Genomic DNA, 21,905 nt, shown 5'->3' with positions numbered 1-21,905 from the left:
GCTCTAGAATATCAGGGAAGTTCTCCTTGAGAATTTCTTGAAAGATGGTATCTAGGCTCTTTTTTTGATCATGGCTTTCAGGTAGTCCAATAATTTTTAAATTATCTCTCCTGGATCTATTTTCCAGGTCAGTGGTTTTTCCAATGAGATATCTGACATTGTCTTCCATTTTTTCATTCCTTTGGTTCTGTTTTATAATATCTTGAGTTCTCATAAAGTCACTAGCTTCCACTAGCTCCAATCTAATTTTTAAGGTAGCATTTTCTTCAGTGGTCTTTTGAACCTCCTTTTCCAGTTGGCTAATTCTGCCTTTCAAGGCATTCTTCTCCTCATTGGCTTTTTGGAGCTCTTTTGCCATTTGAGTTAGTCTATTTTTTAAGGTGTTGTTTTCTTCAGTATATTTTTCAGTATTTTTTGGGGTCTCCTTTAGCAAGTCATTGACTTGTTTTTCATGGTTTTCTTGCATCCTTCTCATTTCTCTTCCCAATTTTTCCTCTACTTCTCTAACTTGCTTTTCCAAATCCTTTTTGAGCTCTTCCACGGGAGAATTAAAATCTAACCATTGTTTTAATTTCCTTAATCATTATCACTATAATTATTTTAATTATTTATTGTTAGTGAGACTGAACATTTTTCCAAATGTTTATTTACTATTTGCAATTCCTCTTTTACAAATGGCCTATTTAGAGCTACTAGCCATTTACTTACTGGATACCTGATACTACCCTGTTAGATTAGCATAAGTTAAATTACACTTTCTTTAAACAGCTGCCTTATATTGCCATTCCATTTTTTTCAAGAACACTGCTGCCTTTTTAGGGCACTACAGTTGTTCTTTCTCTTCACTTAAGCCAGAAGTATATTTTAATTTCCCTAACATTTTCAGATAATTTAACAAGTTTTCAGTCCAAATTTGGATATATCTATTTCTCCTACTAAACTGCAAAATTCCCAAAAGCTGGAGTCTTTTAAAATTTATTTTTGTATTTCCTCCACACACATCTCATGCCCCCACATGCATCTAGTACCGCGCTTTGCACCTATTAAGCATCTGACAGATATCTACTGAATTTGCTGAATTTTAAAGTAAGTCTCCTATCTTAGAAATACATTATGGCAGAGGCTTTTAAAGGAAAATCTTATTTCTTTCCTATTTAACAATTAAGATTATTTCACCCAGATCACCTTTCTTTTTAATAAGACCTTTTTATTTGATAGCTTTTGTTTTTATGTTACCTAATTTATCTTCCCAGAGTCATTCCTTATATCAAAGAATAAAAAAGGGAAAAATGTTTCTAGCAAAATTACTGTAAACAACATACTTAAAAAGTCAGACATCTTCAGCGTTCCCCATCCACAGTCACCTAACTCTGCAAAGGGAAGGAGGCGACTTGTCATAAGTTGTTTTGGGGGTCAAGGATGGTCATTATAATTTCACAGCAATCAGTTTTGATTGTGTTACTGTTCTTTCCATTTACATAGTTGTAATCATTGTATATACTGTTTTACTGATTGTGCTTACTTCACTTTACGTTAGTTATATAAATCTTCTCATGATTCTCTGTATTTGATATTCCATCACATTCACTCACAACTTGTTTAGCCATTCCTCAAACAATAAGCGTTTACTTCCCTGTCCCCCTCCCGTCCCTCCATTCTTTACTACAGCAAAAAGTGCTGCTATAAATATTTTGATGTAAATGAGGCCTTTCTTTTTATTACTGACCTCCTCATGAGCATATGCATAGCAGCAGAATTTTGTTCAACTGATTATACTTCAAAACCCACTTTCTTTTTCCAAAAAAGAAAAATTTCTTTTTGTCTTCTAATGAAAAAGTAATTTTTTTAGAGCAGTAACAATTTTATTTTTAAAAACCTACCTGAAAAGATCAAAGATTGTCAGATATGTATAGGCAGTTAAAGCTGAAAATAGAAAAGGGGGGGAGGGGAGAGAAGAAATGTTATTGGAACAATTTTTAAAAATGAACTAGCTTGAGAACATCTGATTAACAAGTTTCCACAATTTTTCTTATTATTCAGGTCATCACCCTCCAGGTGTCTATACTTATTTCTGGAAATTATCTAATTATTTGGATTAAAGTAGACAGCAAAAAAGAATTAGGCTTTATTCATACATTTAAACTGAAAAGACTAATTATATTAACTAAGTAATTACTAAAGATCTACTTTATTTTGTTCTAAGTGATACAACTTTCCTGTATATCTGTGGAAACTGGTACTATAAGTCAGAGAAAAACATTGCTGTAAGAATAATAGATCATTGATACAAAATGTCACAAGTATTCTCTGCTTTAAGAAAATACATCTAGAAATTGAACATCAAAAAAGGGATTAATCACATTTTCAAAACATTTTTAGCTTTAAAAAGGAGATATTTATCAAGCTTCCTTTAAATGTTACATTCCTAAAGTACATTTAAAATGTTATTTAGTTCACAAAAATTAAATTTATATATTTCTGGAATATACCTAGAGTACAAAATAAGGAATATTTTTATTTAAAATCAGAAAACTAAATGTAATTAATAAAGCTCTCGATAAGTAAAAACAGTAACATACCTATACTGTTAGTAGAACTGCACCACATAAGTAGGAATCCAGTACACAGTAAGTTTATAGCACCAAAAAGTAAGATCTTCCAGGACTGTGAATGAAAAATTTGTGCTTATTTGCAAAAAAAAAACAAAAACAAATAAACTCCAAAACACTGGATCAAAAGGACTGCTTTACCAGAAATATAAAAAGTCTATAGTGGTATATCCTTTTTGTTTGCCATCTTACTAAAATTATGAATCCCTGTGCTAGCTATTTTAAACAGAAATACTCCTATCATATGCAACAGAAGTATTACTTTCCTATAGTTAGAATGTTTCTGGAAAGAAAAAAATTTTGACTTTATTTTTAAAATTCTGAACTTAACAAAAACCAAATGAGTATTTTCATATATACAGCAAAACAGAAAAAAGAACTGTACATGAAACTGCTGATCTCTAACTTGCTTTTCTTTTAAAAAATAAAATAAATTCCAACCATTTGAATGAAGACTCAAAATCAGTAATAAGAGAAATGCAAATCAAAATAACCCTGAGGTTTCACCTCATACCCAGCAAATTAGCAAAGACAATAACACAATAAGATGTGGAAATTGTCAACGTCGGAAGGGCTGTAGGAAGATAGATACCCCAGTGCACTGTTGGTGGAGCCATGAGTCAATAAAACCACTTTGGAAAGCAGATATACAAATAAAGTGACTGAAATTTCCATATCCATTGATCCAGACATTCCACTAACAGGTTTAAACCCCAAGGAGGTCAGTGATAAAAAAGAAAGTCCTTACACACACCAACATATTTACAGCAGCAATTTTTTGTGGCAGCAAAGAACTGGAAACAAAGGAGATGCCCATCAAATGAGGAATGGCTAAAGAAATTGTGGTACAAGAAAGTAATGGAATATGAGTGTGCCATAAGAAACAATGAATATGATGAATACAGAAAATTATAGAAATATCTGCCAGATCTGATATGGAGTGAAGTAAGTAGAGGCAAGAAAATAGACACAATAACCACAACAATTTAAATGGAAGGAACCACAAAATAATCAAAAGTGAATGTTGTGAAATTACAAAGAACAAAGTGTGGCCCTAAAGAAGAGATCCGAGAAGACACCCTGGCCTACTTCTTTGCAGGGCTGGCAAGTCTACGTGTGGAACATCATATGTATTTTCAGACTTTTAAAAAAATGCATTTCTTGGTTTTGCTGATTTTTTTCCTATTTTTTTTCTTGAAAAAAATATTACGTCATGGGATGGCTCTCTGGGAGGGGGTTGAGGGAATAATGGGAGATATTCTTTAATTGTTAAAAATGACATTAAAATTTTTTTTAAATAAATTCAACATGAACTTTCAAAGTTGTTCTTTTTGTCTATGATTCTTTCTGGCCTTATGTTCTCTTCTGTGCTTTTAAAAAAAAATGGTTCAATGACCCCTTTTTTCTTTTGCTACTCTATCCCTAACTTCCCTCTCCCTACCACCTACTATCCAATGAAAAAGAAAACAAAAACCCAAACTAAATGAATGAGTCTGTATACACATGTGTGTGTTTTCCTCTACGCAAAACAAATGTCCACACTAGCTACATCGGAAAATGTGTGTCTTACTCTGTATCTTGAGTCCATCATTTCTCTCTTATGAGGTGGGTAGCATGCTTTATCACTGGTCCTCTGGAATCACACTAGGTCATTGAAAAGAACAACTCTTTCAAAGTTTTTTTTCTTATGATGTTACTGTATGAATTGTTCTCTTGGTTCTGCTCAGTTCATATGTGTGTTCTCAGATTTCTAGAAACTGTCTTTTCTATCACTTCTTATGATGCAATAATATTCGATTAAATTCACCTATGCTCAATTTCCCTCATCCAGTCTTTAAACCATCTCAACATTTCTACCTTCTCTCTTTTTCCTTCTCATTACAGGATCATAATTTAAAGCTGCAAGGGACCTTGGAGACCATGACTCCAACTCTAATCCCCTAATTTTACAGAAGAGGAAATTGAGAACAAGAAGTAACTTGCCCAGGGTCACATAGTTAAGCATAGTTAAGGTCATAGTTAAGCATTAGGCAGGATTCGAACTTAAATCCAATGGTCTATCTATTGTGCAACCTAGCTGCCCACAAAAATGAAGCTGAGAGAGGGGATGTGACTTGCCTAGGGTCTTTTGAGCCCAAATCCGACACTCTTTTCACTAGCCCACACCTTCTCTCCAAAGGAGAGATAAAGAGTCCACAGGTATACTACTAAGACAAATCTCTTTACCTGCACCTTTGATCACACTTCCTCCTGCTTCCCTTAGGACCTTGTTCCAAAAGTCACTGAATTCAACAAACATTCATTAAGAAGCCTACTAGGAACAAGGCATTTCCACTTTTCATGAAAGTGCTCTTCCAGCCAAGCCAATAATAAGCCAACAAGCATTAATTAAGCACTTACTGGTGCCACGAACTGGGCTAAGGACTGGGAATACAAATACAAACAGAAAGACAGTCCTTTACATCCTAATGGAGGAGGACAACACATAAAAAGAAGTTGAGATGGAGGAATGGGATAAGGATGCTCTGAAGAAGCATAGTAGAGTAAGTCCAGAGAATCAGGAGTAGAGCCTGGAGAGGAAAGAAGGCATGGTGGGTCTGGGTCTTTTTCCTAGGAAATCAACAAGAGACAGGTAAAAAAGGACTGAGGTGCATTCAGTAAGGATCCTAATTGAAATCATTCAACATTACTCTGCAGTAGATCAAGCTATTTTCTCTGGCAATGAATGATTTTGTAGTTCAGAAACAGAATCATAGAAAGTAAACTGAGGGAATGAGCCAAGACTGAGGATTAATATGCCTTAGATAGCATAAGTTTAATAAGGTAAGGGTCACAGTGTTTTTAAGGACACTGTAAAACTAATGCAGGATGGGCAAGATTAATAGTTTATCTTTTCAAAATAAACACATTTTTGAAGTAGGTTTTTTCCCTCTATATGAGTATAGTAGATTTCCCCATGTGTCCTATAGTAAAAATTATTCATTATAATAGCTTTCGGTTCTTATATCACTAGTTAAGCTTGCCATTTGAAATTTAATAATCAAGGTATTGAATTTAATATATAGAATATATTGACTATAGAGTATATAAATTGAAATCGATCTAAAATGTTACCAGGTCCTGGTCTATGCAACAATAATGTCAGCAGTACTAAAGTTTCTGTGTATTATCCACATTTCACTGAAGTCACATTTTATTATTTCGAATAAAATGATGGTAATGAAACAATATAGATAAAAATTCTTAGGTATGCCACCAAAAATGTGCTTGTTATAACTTCATCTGTTTTTTAAATAGTCTTACCTCAACCAACTATTTCTTTTGTTCTAGTTTCCTCTTTGACTTATGAATGAGAAGATATACCCCCAGAATATGGCAGCACTATTGAGGAAAATTAAAATTATAGGAAAAACACTAACCAGTTTTCCTTCAAATAATTTTAAAATTAAACCAATAATCTCTACTTAAAGCATTTCCCTCAAATTATAATTACAACCATGTATTAAAATTGACTTACCCTTCGATCTGCTGCTACCAATTTAAATTCCTGGGATAACTTGCCAACGAAAGATCTTTGTGATTTTCGAAAGAGATGTATTGTCCCCTGTAAAAAGGAAAAACGTAATCTAAACAAATATTTCTTTCATATGTAACATTTTACTGAGTGTCTTATCTATGTTTTCAAAATATAGAATCACTGTGAAGTAGCAGGTGCCAATCAGTCTGCTAATTCTGCATCCATGTTATTGAGATGGCATGTAAAGACAGAGGGACATTGCCAAATGACTTTCACAAAATCTCTATCCTGTGGTCCCATTACCTCTAACTTCCATATATTTCAAACAACTACTCTCCAAACTCTATGATTAAAGAATCTTTAAATAAAAAGTATAAAACTGATGGGTTTTAGAGGGAAGGAAAAGCCAGAAACTTTCAGTGTTATAAAAAAAAAAATAAGTCAAGTGATTACTGTTGAAGTTTTTCAACATCTGTCTTTACTTAAAGAAATAATTTTTCTGGAAATCATACACAGAAAGTAAAGTGCACATAATTACTAAACCTAAGTTTGTTTTATTTTTTTTTAATCATACTCATTATCTTGTAAAAGAATACACAGACCCAAAGGGAAAAAAAAAACCATGAAAAAAATACAGAAAGTGAAAAATGGTACGCTTTGATCTGCATTCAGATTCCATCAGTCCTTTCTCTGAAGCTGGATAGCATGTTTCATCAAGAGTCCTTAGGAATTGTCTTGGATCAATGTATTGCTGAGAATAGCTAAGTCATTCACGTTGATCATTGTATAGTACTGTGTTACTGTGAACAATTTTCTCCTGCTCACTTCACTTTGCTACAGTTTATATAAGTCTTTCTCCTGCTCACTTCACTGTGCTACAATTCACATAAGTCTTTCCAGGTTTTTCTGAAACCAATCAGCCTGCTCATCATTTCTTTCTTTTAAATTTCTTTTCCAATTACATGTAAAGATAGTTTTCAACATTCAATTTTTGTAAAATTTTGAGTTCCAAATTTTTCTCCTTCTCTCCCTCCCCAAGATAGCGTGCAATCTGATATAGTTTGTACATGTACAATCATATTAAATATATTTCCACATTAGTTATGTTGTGAAAGAAGACTCAAAACAAAAGGGAAAAACCACGAGAAAGAAAAAACAAAAACCAAAAATGTGAAAATAGTATGTTTCAATCTGCATTCAGACTCCATAGTTCTTTCTCTAGATGTGGTTAACATTCTCCAAAACAAGTCTTTCGGAATTGTCTTGGAACATTGTTTTGCTGGGAAGAGCTAAGTCTATCATAGTGAATCATTGCACAATGTTGCTGTTGCTGTGTACAATGTTCTCCTGTTTCTGCTCACTTCACTAAGCATCAGTTCATGTAAGTATTCCCAGCTCTTTCTGAAATCCACCTGCTCATCATTTCTTACAGCACAATAGTATTCCATACGACAACTTGTTCAGCCATTTCCCAATCGATGGGCATTCCCTCAATGTCTAATTCTTTGCCACTACAAAAAGCACTGCTATAAATATTTTTGTACAAATAGGTCCTTTCCCCTTTTTTTGAATCTCTTTGAGATAGAGACTAGTAGTGGTTCTGCTGAATCAAAGGGTATTAAACTTAAATTTAAAATTCTAACTTGGCCACTTAACTGATACTCCAGTTAAATGGTCACCCAAATCCTACATGGAGCAGAGGATTGGAGCTATGACAAAAGATTAGAAATCGTGAAATAAAACAGAAAATAGCTTCTTAAAAATACACACACACCCTCCTCTTTAATTCAAAGAGATGAGAGACTCTCCTCAGTTCAATAATTCAATTCAATTTCACAAACATTTACTGAATACCTACTACGTGCTAGGTACCCTGCTAGATGCACAAGGGATACAAAGACATAACCAAACAGTTCTTGCCCTTAAGTTTTATTGGGCAAAACAAGCATACAAAAGTGGAAATCAGTCAATAGATCACCTAGCATTTATTGAGTACCTATAATGTGCCAGATGCTGTGTTAAACTCTGGGGATACAAAGAAGAGGGAAGAAAACTTAAGTAAACATAATCTTCAAGGGAGCAAACTTCCAAGGCAAATATCTGTCATTGTGGCTTCCAGTCCTCCCAGAGGGTACCTAAAACTTTTTGGTATCTATAGATTGAGGACTGGAAAGGACCTTAGAGGCTATTGGATTTAGTCCCTTCATTTCACAAATGAGAAAATGACTTGCCTAGTCACAACCAGTGACTGAAGTCATATTTGAATCCAGTTCTTCCTTATTCCAAGTTCATTGCCCCGAATTCCTTCAAGACTCAGCTCAAATCCTACTTTCTGCAGGAAGTCTTCCCTGGTCTGCCTCAACACCTTTGGACCTTCCTTCTGATTATCTCCAATTTACTATCTATATATGGCCAAAATGGGCAGCTAAGTAGGGAAGTTGACAGAGAGCAAGCCCTGGAGTCAGGAAGACTCATCTTCCTGAGTTCAAATCTGGCCTCACATACTTACTATCTGTGTGACCCTGGGCAAATCACTTCACCCTGTTTGCCTCAGTTTCCTCATTGGTAAAATGATCTGGAGAAGGAAATGGCAAACCACTCCAGTATCTTTGCCAAGAAAACTCCAAATGGGGTTACAAAGAGTTAGACACAACTGTTAAGACTGAAATATTGGCAAAAACAAACAGTTCCTGCTCTTAGGCCTTTATCTTCAATTTACTATCTTTGTCTATCTCTCTCTATCTGCAAAAACAAAACAGTCCCTGCTCTCAAGCTCACCTTCTAACAGTGGAGAAAACACACAAACAAGTGTGTGCATGCTTGTGTCTATACACATATGAGCAGATAGGCAGCATAGTGAATACAGTGCCTGGCCTTAAATCAGGAAGACTCATTTTTCTGAATTCAAATCCTGCCTCAGACACTTAGTAGCTGTGTGACCCATGGCAAGTCACTTAACCCTGCTTGCTTCAGTTTCCTCATCTGTAAAATGGACTGGAGAAGTGAAGAGCAAATCACTCCCGTATCTTTGCCAAGAAAACCCCAAATGGGGTCACGAAGAGTCAGACGCAACTGAAAAGACTGGACAACAAACCCCCCCACGCACACGTGAGTTATCTCCCCCATTATATATAACACATAGGGCAAACATACACACATATTCTATAAACATATATATCCGTGCCCTGTCTATCCCATTAGAAGGTGAGCTTGAGGGGAGGGACTGCTTGTTTTTTGCATACAAAGCATGCCAGTCCCAGGACCTTGTTGACTATTCCTACCTCGACATCTTTGGCAATTCACTGGATATGAGGATATGAAACCTTAAGTTTGTTCGACTGGCATTTCTCTGACGTGGAGCACTTTAAAAGCTGGGGCACCGCGAGTGCTTCATATGCTTGTCTACACTCTCCTCGAATTAGTAGCCATTCTTATTTCGAGAACTCTTTGCTAGTGCCCTGGGGCCACTCACGCCCTGCGGTGTGGCTCTCGGTCTAGTTATTTTTATATTAAGACAAAAGCCAAGTGGAGCCCCAGGCACCTGTGGACTGACCAAAGCACTCGGCAGCCAGAAGGCGCGGGACGTCGACTCCAAGCCCGCGAGCCACCGCAGCTGCCCCCGAGCCAGTGAAGGCAGGAGCAGCCGGGGCCCAAGGTCGCCGGCACCACGGACAGCCGGGAGGCTGGAGGCCCCGAGAGATGGGAAAGAGAAAGCTGAGGGCAAGCGCGGGGTCTGTGGCGGGGAACCTGGGAAAGCAGCTGTCTCCTCGCTTCCGGAGAGACAGAGGACTGAAGACAGCCGAAACGGCCCCGCCCCACCTCGCCGGTGCCGCTACAGTGAACAACGGCCGCTCCGAGTAAGCTCCAGATACCCCACATCCCGGGCCCCGGCCCGCGGCCCACTCACCATGATAAGGGGCCGCGCAGCTCCCGCCGCCGGAAGTCGCTCTGCCACTGGCCCGCTGCTGCCCCCCGCCGCCCTCTGAGCGGAAGGGGCGGGACAAAGGCAGGCGATTGGCCGAGGTGAAGGAATCCGGAAGTGAGGAGGCGCTAGATGTCGGAGGGAGCTACGGGAGTGCGGGTGCCATGGTAGATGTGTTGTTTGTGAACCAGTTTAGGCCGAAGACATGGAGTTACTTTCAAATACACAAGCGTGCCTGCAGGCTACAAATGATGAACAGGCACGTATTTTGTGCTCATTGCCTGAAAGTGAAGCATAGGCAGGTTAATTGCTGAGGTTGCTGAGATTATTAAATGGCAAAGCCAGAATTCCAATTGATGGTAGATTTTCCAAATGGCTTTTTTGGGTTGTCAGTATATGTGTCATATATGTACCAACCAACCAGGCTTACCTGAAAGCTTTTTGGGGGGAAGGGTGCCTTGTGGGTGTCTTACTTCTCTGAAGGCATTTGGGGGAGATAGCTTATGGTAGACTTGTCCAAAGATTTTTTTTTTGTTTTTGTTTTTTGGCTTTTGGAGTAGTCGTGTGTCTTATGGTAGACTTATCTGAAGGCTTTTGGGGGAATATATGTGTGTGTGTCTTATGGTAGACTTGTCTGAAAGCTTTTTGGTTTGCTTTTGGGCCAGTAGTTCCCAGGTAAGGAAGCCCTCTCCACCCTGTAGGTATGATGACTGCTATTCAATTTATAATCTCAGGTGAACTGTTGTAAGGTAGGGAATTCCTTCACCTAGGGAATCTTGCATCTCCTTCCCAAACTGTGAGACAAGTTCAACACCTGAGGAAGAGGCCAAGGAGCCCCAGATTGATTATAGGTAGTAGTTTAATCAATTGGGTTATTTACATTGGGGGCCAGTATGACAGAACCCTGCCAAAAGTTCAGATAATCAGCAGTGTGGCGCTACAGCCAGACCAGTGGTGGATCGCCACAAAAGAACCCCAAAAATCCCAGGGGTAATTGTGGAAAACAAAGGGAGGAGGAGCTAGAGTGCATCACTACTGATTGGTGGCTATTTTTGATTTTGTGCTTAGTAATGAGCTTGGGTATTAAGCCAATGTTATGCCCAAACATAAGTTTGTGTATTGATCATGTACCAGACACATGGGTCATGGTATTCTTGTTATGGCTTTCATGGATAATAGTATCCAAGTTTTGACTCAGTGTCTACATTATGATTCAGTATCTTAAGTTAAGATTTTTAACAGGTCACCATGTACAGGCTTCTACTTTCACAGAATTTTAAGTTTTTATGGCTTTTCACTTATTGCTCTATTTTATAGCTTTTCCCCAGTCAGGACCCCACAGTCCACCCTTGAAAAGCCACCCATACATTCTTTCCAAATACCTTCCACATGGTCCCAGAGTGCCTCTTTACTAGGGTATGTAGGGCCTTTTTGGGTACAGCCAGGATGGTCCCATTTATATGCATAAGCCACACAAGCAATATAAGCATGGGTAGGAAAACAACATGCACAATGAAAAAATTACCATAATTTTTACAATTTTCTTATATCCCACCCCTAGGGAGGTGAAGGAAGAGCCAATGGCATTTGGGGGTTAATGGGAAAGCTGAATTTCTGAACTTAGTACAGGCCAGCTGAGTTTCTGAACTAGGATCAGAGACAAATAAACATGGCTTGGGAAGTTTTACAACATATTGGGGGTGACAGAGAATAGAATTAGTTACAAAATGAGATCCTAACAATTTGATTTTCTCAATTTCCCCCTTTTTGTCTAGGGGAGACTTGTACAATGATGATCATCAACCTACCCTCAGTGTCCTAATTAACAAATTTCATCTTGGAATCTAGACGTCCCATGTAGTAGTCTGGTCTCTGGAACATCATTTTTTGGGGCCATCTGGAAAATGTCTTGTCCTCAGAGGCAACTCTTCTGTAGAATTGTTTTTCTCATTCCAAGTTACTGGTGGAGACTTCTTAGATATTCCTGCTAAAATCTTTTACAAAACAGATCTCAATAGAAGTTTAGTACAGTCTCTCAAATTTTTCTTCTTCAGTAACCAGTTCATACTGAAAAAAAACAACTCAAACCTTAGAATTCTGATCTTAACAATAGAGCTATAAGGGGTAACATCAAAGTAGGAAATCAGAGTTTGCTTGAAACTTCAGAAAATGTAGGTTTTTACATGCGCCATTACAATCATTTATATTTAACATACAGGATTATCTGAGCTTGTTACTTTCTCAAACTTTTCTACTCTAATTTCACCTCCTTTAGGAGGATCAGATGTTATTGGGGATCTAATCCTGTATATGAAAATATAAGTAACAACACTCTTACAGGTGGAGGCTTTCTACCCCTAGATTCAATGATTACACGAATGAATTTACTTATAAGAGGCTGACTTTAATTATAATAAAAGATTTAGGGAGGATACTTAAGTAATTAATTACAAAACAGTACATATCAATAAGTTGTTTATAATAAAACATGTTTGTACTGTGGGACATGCAGTACAAACAGGTGCTATTTCCACATTTGCAATAATCTTGAATGAAATTGACTTTTCATTAATGTAACAAAATATTCCATGAGTTACATTGCCCTAAGAAAACTGGTGGCACTAAAATTCAATTCCGTAAACCAAACTGAAGATGATTCTGATTTCTACCCCACAAATTAATTGATTCATATCAATTTCACGTTTTTCCTTTGAGCAGTTATTCTCATGACATTCTGAAAGAATGAGCTGTTTCAGGGATTTAATCTTATATAAGAATATATATGTGTTAGCAGGCTGATGACAAGCCCAAGTACTAATTTACTTGTTTGGGATATAGAATGACTACACATTCAGATTGAAAACAGTAAGATCTCACATGCTTGTGTTGTGTTCATATCTTCTGCTGATCACTTGTTCTGGTTATAAAAATTTGCTATAGAAGGAAAAAGCAGGGAACTGATTATACCAACATCAAACTAGTCTTTCAGGCTTAAGCCTAAGGGCACATATGACAGGATAAAAATGCTTAGCTCTGTTTGATTTCAGGTAAGAGTCACACTTTAACAACCAACTGTGCAGTAATAATTCCACCTTATAGCCAGACTCAGGAATAGCCAAGTGGGAAACATTCCTGGTCAAAGGAGTACAATGGGGGAACTGATCCAGGAGGATCCTACCTTAGGCTGATGCCAAGCTTGTCCTCTCAGCTTTTTCCTAGATGCAGACCTCCACCTGTAGCAGTTCAGGATCACATTCCCTCTGAGTAGCTTGTGGCATTTCTCTGTAATGGTGGATTACTGACTTAACAATCTGTCAGATAAGTATGCCTAAATTTAAACCTCAAAATAAAATCAGTTATAGTCCTAGGAACTTTTTCCTCAAATGGCAAGTTTCACTAATCACAGCTTAGGGCTAAATACAATTACTTTTACTCTCATGGAGTTGTAATAATCAATAAAAATTTACCAGCACTCACATACGTAAGAGATTTCACTTAACATCTTTCACTTGTTTTTCTTTCCTTCTCAAGTTTAAGTTTTGTCCTGGTGTAAAGATCAATCATTAGAAATCATTTCTGTATTATACTTAAACTTGCAAATCTTCCACAGGCCAAGTTCATTGTTTTGGAACTCCATAACCCAAACAAGCTCTTTTCCTAGGGCTGATGACCTTGCAGATACAAATAGTTTCTAGGAACTTGGCAAATTTACAAAATAAGGGGAAGGGGCTGACCCTGATGCCCGTGCCTGCCCACCCTATGATATATTCTTCCTCCAGACTGATGTAAACCACAAACTCTGTGGGTGGTAAATCCCCTGTAGTTAATGTTAATTTAGTTAGTTTTGCCATGACTGAATTTCCCCCATATCCTTCTACGGCTACTCACTTGCCAGGATGTCCTTCAGGGCTCCCATGTAGACTCGTGCGTTCTGCACCAGTATCCTCCAGAGCAGACATGGTTTGTTAATTGTTTTTTTAGGACCTCATTATATGGTAATTGGCACATGGGTCCTCCAGTTACCCCTTCATTGGAGGTAACCTTGGCTGTCTTCCTAAAGGTGGGGAGTCAGGGGTATCCGCCCCATCTACCCTTAATGCTGCTGTGGGCTGTGCTCTTTGACACCCCTCTCCCCTCCAAGTTGGACTGCTCTGAATAGACAGAACCAATCCAGATAAGGCTTTCACTTCGTCTCTTCCTTTCTACACACAGTAATCAATTACCAATTTTGGGTTTTAACATTAAAACAATAACCCCAAATAACTTAGTTAACAATCTTATCACTTTCATAAGTGATAGCCAAATTGTTTTAGATGTAACTTCCTCTTAATTACAGGCAAAGTTAGAAATATCCAGTTCCATAAATGGCAGTTATGAAACATAAGACAGAGTTAGCAGGGCTGATAAAAATGACATAACTGGTTTTAAACAATTTTTCAACTGTCTTTTAATTTCTTTCAGATCATACTCTAATAACATCCAGATCATGAAAAGTTGCTTGACATAACTGACAACAAAAGTTTACCAATTTAAAACAATATTATGTATTTGAAACTTGAAACAAATCCATTACTAATTTGGTGACTTCACTTCTGTTGAATGCATTTCCAAATTACCTTTCACGGAAAATTGGGCATCTCATCATTACTGGCATTGTATAATGATCACATCTAATTAAGGAACTAATAATAACAGTTAACATTTATAGTGTTTGCCCTATTCCAGGCATTAGATTAGACATTTTACTATCATGTAAAGTAAGCTGAGGTAACTTGCTTAAAGGTCACCTAGTTAACAAACTTCAGATCTGTAGATTTTCCCAGTTTGTCTTAGTGCCAAATAATATAATAAATTCTAACTTGCCTTTAAGCATCAAATTAGGAGTGACACATTTCACTTAAAATGAGATCAGAATGAATTCAATTGCCTTTTGGTTGTGTCCTGGTACACAAAAACTTTGCCCTTTTTCATGAGCCAGGAAAGAGTTAAGTGTCAGTCCAATTCCAAAGTGCAAGCCTTGAAACTTTCACTGACACAACCCCGAAACCTGCCTGTCTCTAATCAGTGAAATCAACTTCTGTAATGGTAAGCAAAGTGGGATTTTTGCTGGATTGAATGTGCATCAAGTTTTAGCACAGAGACTTGTATGTGCGTGAGTTCTGGGCCATCAGATGTGCATGGATTCAGCCAATCAGAGACCTGAGTTCTAGCCAATCAGATGCCAGGTAGAACTGTATATAAGGAGAGAAGCAGACATCAAGAGGGCATTGAAGAGAAGGCATCGAGAGAGCTGCCAGCATTGAGAAGAGAAGAATGAAGAGAAGAGAAGAAGCAGCTTTGACTTAAGAGCTGAGAGGAAACCTAAAAGACCTGGGAATAGCCTCCAAGAGCGCAGAGGAGACCTTTGATGGCAGAGACTTGCTGAAGGAGCCTCCGAACTTTGAAGGCGAGTGGAGCTGTAGGGCAGAGACCTGCCCATGGGAAAGAGGCTTAGTTTAAGTCCCTTTTGAGAGCTGTTAAAGTGAACTGAGCTGTTAACAAGAGCATCTGGACTTTGGAGGTGAACTGAGATAGTGATGGTGGTGGTGTGTGTTGCTGCCTTGTTAAGCTTCATTTTCCCAGAAACAAGCTGTGGGCAGGAACCCCTGGAGTCTGCTGTCAGGCAGGACCTTGGAGTGGAGCAGTTCCCATGAGGCTGGGACCTGGTGCAGGGGTGGAGAGCTGCCTATGTGTGAATCCAGGCAAGAGACAGGAGTAGTCAGCCTACAGAGTCAACCTCAAGTCAAGATGAAAGAGGACTTTACTTGGATGTTTGGTAATGATTAAGGAGATTATTCTTACTGTGACATAGAGGTAGATGGTGTGGTATTTTCTGCTCCCCCTTAAGGATATGTTGTGCTAAGGAAGACCTTAGCCTGGGACCCCCCATGCTGTGTAAACAAATATTTTGGGTAATGCTACTGAATGCAATGCAATGCTATGTGTCATATGACATACTAAGTGATATGAGATGTATGAATGCTAAATGGTATACTTTGCTTAAGGATGTTGCTATCAATGTTATGCTTTACTTTATTGAACAATACTTTAGTTTATTGCTGAATAAATAGAGAGTTCATTATACTGTGTGATTGGACACCTGAAATTTATCACAGCAGTGGTCCTCAGATGTGCTGCCTTGATTGGCATTACACCTTCTCTAGATATAAAACAATAAACCGGTCATTGGGGGATGGGGGGAGAGGGGAGGGGAAGGTGATAGAAAGAACCTGACCACAGTTAAGGAATGTGAAGGAAGAGAACAAAATCTCTACAACTTTTTCTTTCAAGTTTCCAAACTGTTTACTCTCAAACCCACTGTTCACATTGTCTGTGCTAACAGATTATGACCTTCTGCCCATGCTTCTCTCATTCTTACATGCTTAAACTTTTCTTGCCTTTCCTTCTATCTATTGATCCCTCTGGTGGACTTTGATTAAAACCCCTTTAAAACTGTATGTCCTATTTCTTTCCTATTCTGGTCCCACATTTCTCTTACCCTCCTCTACTTGCCCTTACCAACCATAACCCAAATAATCTTCACTTCACTGAAAATATTTTATTTCTCTCTCTCTCCATCCACCCGCTGCTCTGAAGCCACTACAGTCAAGTATGGATTGGGTGGGGGGGAGAGAGACTCTCTCTACACCATCCTCTGGATATTCCCCTGTATTGCCAGGGGTCCCCTGCCTATTTCCTTCTTATCTACATGCTTAACTCCCTTCATCCTGGTAGTTTTCCCATCTATGGTGATGGCTGTCCTCAGTGGCATGGGAAAGGACTGTCCTACATCAGCCACCAGCCTTTTTCCCTTCACTAGCCAGCCCCAGCTCCTGCTTGGCATTCCATTGGTATCCTGCTGAGTATGCTAGATTTCTCCCACCTAGGGAATCCTGCATCTTCCTCCCAAACTGTGAGACAAGCTCAGTACCTAAGGAAGGGGCCAAGGAGCTCCAGATTGATTATAGGTAGTAATTTAATCAATTGGGTTACTTACATTGGGGACCAGTATGATGGATCCCTGCCAAGAGTTCAGATAATCAGCAGTGTGGAGCTGCAGCCAGACCAATGGTAGATTCCCACAAGAGAACCCCCAAAATCCCAATGGTAATTATAGAAAATAGGGAGGAGGAGCTAGAGTGCATCACTACTCATTGGTGGCTATTTTTTATTTTCTGCTTAGTGATGAGCTTGGGCATAAAGCCAATGTTATGCCCAAACATAAGTTTGTGTATTGATCATGTACCAGACACATATGGGCCATGATATTCTTGGTATGGCTTTCATAGGTCATGATATATAAGTTTTGACTCAGTGTCTACATTATGATTCAGTATCTAATTTATGATTTTTAACAGGTCACCATGTTCAGGCTTCCACTTTCACAGACTTGAAGTTTTCATAGCTTGTCGCTTAATACTGTATTTTATGGCTTTCCCCCAATTGGGACCTGTCCACAGTCATATTTTCAATATGTATTAGAAGGGAGACCTGAACCCACGTCTTCCTGAGGCCAACTGTCTTTGCACTATAGAATATGGACTCCTTTAGAGCAAGGTTTGTTTTAATTTTTTGTATGTATGATCTCCAGTGCTTGGTATATAATATATGACTAATAAATGTTTGTTAGTTGAATGATATATTTGTGGGCGATTATGAATATGGTGACTTTTCTCTAAGATTATCTCCAATTTACTGTCTCTCTCTTGTTCTTACATAGTTTTTTACATGCTATCTCCTATATTAGACTGTGAGATCCTTAAGAACAGGGACTGCTTTTTGCCTTTGTCTCCAGGGCTTAGCACAGTGCCTGGCACATCTTAACGAATGTTTGTTGACTTGACTGTAATAAATACCACCCTAATGGAAGTTAAGAATTTGAGAGGGAGGGTAGAAAGTTAAAAAAAACCCACAAGACTTAGAGTCAGGGGACTGCAACAATCTCCAGCTTCCATTTAGTACCTGTACAACTGTAGTATCAATTAAGTTGGGTGTCTTTGATTGAGTCTTATTAGGTGCTAAGCCCCAGGCCCAAACCCATATCTATTAGGTGCTAAGCCTATGTTGATGTGAAGCCCTCAGGGTCCTATGGGGAGCTGCTAAGACCAGAGCCAATAGTAAGAGCTTAAGTTCTGGTGGTTCGGATGACTCTGATGACATTTGATGATGGCTAAAGAGTGCATCAAAAGACAGAACAGAGTTATTTGCGTAGGTCTCTCACTCTTGGCGGAGTGCTGATGTGGAGACTCTGGACAGCTGTAGTTAAGAGCTCTCCAGCTTGTAAACTCAGATGTTCAGACTTTGTTAAACTCTGGTAACTATGCATTGAGATTTGAATCAGACAAGGTGTGCCTGTTGATGTTTGTAATTTGTTTTTATTTGCTCTGAAGCTCAGGGTGCTGGCTTTTCCCACTGAGCTGAGTGAATGATATTTATATGTTGGATTAAAGTAAGATTGTTAACCCCTTAACGTTACTTTCCTTAGTAAAGCAGATCAAAAGAACTTGGGCTTGCAGCATTCTGTGTGCTGGTTGTTGGTGGGCCGCTAGCAGATTTTTGCAACAACAACTGAAGAAATCACTCCATCTTCCTGAGTCAGTTTTCTCAACTGTAAAATAGGCATAATAGAACTTGTTGTGAGGGAGCAATTTTTTGTTTTTATATCACCAGCGTCTAGTACAGAGACTAACAGAGTAGGACCTCAAAGCGTGCTGAAGAAAGTAATGAGTTACTTTGTAGTGGTGATAACAACTCAGCCCATGAAAAACATGTACAGTATTTGACTGAAGTCTGTAGAAATGGAATGAGAGGACACTACACTACATTTGTTTTATTTCTAATTATGATTTGTCATGGTGTATTATTTGCCTGAATGAGAATGTTGAGTCAATTTTTGCAGGGTTAGGTCAAGTTCAGAAGAAATCTGAGAGAAAACTCAGTAACAATGCTGATACATGGCTAGTTTTTCTTCCCTTTCTCCCTCAGTTTTCTCTTTTTTATCTAGAAAAGCAAGGCTTAGATTTTACAGGGCACAATAGGTAATTTCCCCTCATCAACCAGTATACTGAAACAGAGGAAGTTTTCTTGCCAGGACTTCTATCTGCAGATATATGTCTATTTATTTTCTCTTCTTTCTAAAAAATATCTTGATGTTTTTATCAACTCCTATGGGTTGCAAATTTCCCAAATATCCTCTGAGGAAAGGCCACTTAGGCCAGGCTGGGCATCTTCCATCTGTCCCAAAGCAACTACTTCCATCTGTACTAGAACAGGGAATCTTCTTCCTGCTGCTAACCCAATCCCCCAGCTAGGATGTGGAGAACCCCCATTGCAAAGAACAACCTTCCTCTCAACTTCAGACCTCCCATCTCTTGCTGCACCTGTCCTTTGAGGGTAGAGGAGTGGCATCATCTCCTCAGTGTTGAACATTCTCACACCTGATTGTACCCTTTACATCCTGGTAACTTGGAATTCGGGTAGATCATTATGCAAACTGAACTCCACATCCACTACTACCCAATTCTCAACCCTCTTATCCCAAAGTTTCATCGTAACCTCACACTCCCCTTACCCTGTGCTCTCTTGAATGCCTGTTTCATAGGCAACAAACTTGCTTCATCCTAAATCTTTTCCTCTCTCACTTCTTCCATCTACTAGCTATTATTGAAATCTGACTCTTTGTGACCCCATTGGGGTTTTCTTGGCAAAGATACTGGAGTGATTTGCCATTTCCTTCTCTAGCTCATTTGACAGATGAGGCAAACAGGGTTGAGTGACTTGCCCAGGGACCCACAGCTAGTAAGTTTTTGGGGCCAGATTTGAATTCAGGAAGATGAGTCTTCCTAACTCCAGGCCTGGCACTCCCTCCACTGTGCCACCTAGCTGCCCCAGGATATTGTTTTACCTGAAACCTGGTTCTCCCCAAGGACACAGCCTCCCTGTCTGCTTTTTCCAGTAACACCTGTACATTCACTCATTCTTCTCAGTTCACTGCCAAATACTGTTTTTACCTTCACATCATCTCTAATATATGTTGTCTTCACTCACAACTACAATCCTGGCTCAAGCCTTTGCATCTGCTACCTTGTCTGGTTTCAACTCCATGGAACAAGATGCCCCCCATGCTAGGTATCTCCTAGGTATCATCCTAGGTATCTTCCCTCCCATCCCCAAATCCTGGATTTCCTGCCTCTTTTTGTATGCTGTCCCTTCCTTTATGTTATAAGTTCCTTGAGGGCAAAGACTGCTTCCTTTTAGAATCCTTAACTCTACTTAAGGCTCAGTTCTAGTGACCCCTCCTATTTAGGCCTTTTCTGATAGTCAATAATCATTTATTAAACACCTACTATGAACCAAGCATTGTGCTAAGTGCTAGAGATACAAATAGGAAAAAAAAAGGCCCTGCTGTCAAGGAGTTTACAATCTAATAGGGGAAGAAAACACACAAAGAAGTAAAAAGGGGGTAGGCATGGAGATGAGGAAGGTACCCAGTAGACAGGGCATAGTGCAAAAGTAAAAAAAAACAGTCCAAAATGAATGCATCAGGATAAGAAATTAGATGTCTGTCCTGTGTCCCCTCCTTAAATGGAGGTTGAGGAGTTAGTTTCTCCCACTGCTACAAATCACTTCCCTCCACTTGTGCCAAATTACTTGTATTTTCTATTTATCTTTGTATATGTAAGGAAGAATAGTAGTACCTCCTAGGTGGGGACTAATTTTATTTTTGCCTATGTAATCCCAGCACCTGGCACACTGTATTGATACTTAATGTGCATAGCTGTTCTTTTGCCTGTTTTGTCAACTACTAGCACAAAAACTCCTTGAGGTCAGGGAATATCCCTTAACTCTAGCAAATCCTAGCTAATCTAGCTAATCCTAGCAAACCGGGGATGCTTTAAGAAATATTTTTTGAATGAATAAATACAGCTTTATCAGGCTTTACAATAATTAAAAGTTCATTTATTTACTTTTTTTTAATGCCAGATCCACCAGACCTTGCCCTCTGCCCTACCAACGTACTCTATGGACCGCTGGACCTTTCCATCAGCCTCGCAGCAAGACTCCCTTAGATGTTTTGGTCATTGCTTGTTCAGACACCTTTTACTGTGGTCAAATTTTTCTTGATCCTACATGGGGTTGTGACCCACAGTTTAAGAGGCCCTCGTTTAGATCTGACTTTATTTGTGCAAAAAATGATTTATAGTTGTGTTCATATAGTTCCTGAATTTGTCTTGGCAGGTAGACTCCCAATTATTTTATATTGTCTACAGGCTATTATAATGGAATTTCTCTTTTATCTATTGCTGCAGGGCTTTGCTCATAATATATAGAAATGCTGATTATTTACGTGAGTTTATTTTGTTTCCAACAACTTTGCTAAAGTTGTTAACAATTTCAAGTAGTTTTTTAGTTGATTCTCGAGGCTTTTCGAGGTATAACATCTTATCATCTGCAAAGAGTGATAGTTTTATTTCTCAATTGCCTATTATAATTTCTTTAATTTCTTTTTCCTCTATTATTGCTATAGCTAACATTTCTAGTACACTAGAGGTGATAATAGAAATGATAATGGGCACATCTTTGCCTCACACTGAGTTGTATTGGGAAGGCTTCTAGTTTATCCCTATCACAGATGCTTGCTAATGGTTTTAGATAAATATTACTTATCATTTTAATGTAAGTTCCATTTAACCCTGTGCTCTCTAGTGTTATTTTTTAGATTTATTCCGTACTTTATTATTTAATATTTTTTAGTTTTCAGCATTGATTTCCACAAGATTTTGAGTCACAAATTTTCTCCCCATTTCTGCCCTCCCTG

General features: G+C 38.5%; 1 protein-coding gene across 1 annotated transcript in view; it reads right to left on the bottom strand.

Moving 5' to 3' along the window:
* The window catches only part of SLC30A6 (solute carrier family 30 member 6), a 49,419-nt gene extending 39,353 nt beyond the window's left edge, over positions 1 to 10,066 (bottom strand). Inside the window, exons 1-4 of the mRNA XM_036750828.1 lie at positions 10,034 to 10,066; positions 6,127 to 6,213; positions 2,580 to 2,664; positions 1,881 to 1,923 (exon numbers count right to left, since the gene is read on the bottom strand). Coding sequence (XP_036606723.1) covers positions 1,881 to 1,923; positions 2,580 to 2,664; positions 6,127 to 6,213; positions 10,034 to 10,036 — 218 coding nt within the window. The 5' untranslated portion in view covers positions 10,037 to 10,066. The remainder of the gene's footprint in view (positions 1 to 1,880; positions 1,924 to 2,579; positions 2,665 to 6,126; positions 6,214 to 10,033) is intronic.
* Between the last annotated feature and the right edge of the window lie 11,839 nt (positions 10,067 to 21,905).

This window comes from Trichosurus vulpecula, chromosome 3, assembly GCF_011100635.1.
Source record: "Trichosurus vulpecula isolate mTriVul1 chromosome 3, mTriVul1.pri, whole genome shotgun sequence".
Classification (NCBI taxonomy): Eukaryota; Metazoa; Chordata; class Mammalia; order Diprotodontia; family Phalangeridae; genus Trichosurus; species Trichosurus vulpecula.
The sequence above is the reverse complement of the archived record's forward strand: the minus strand, read 5'-3'. Positions and strand labels throughout refer to the sequence as shown.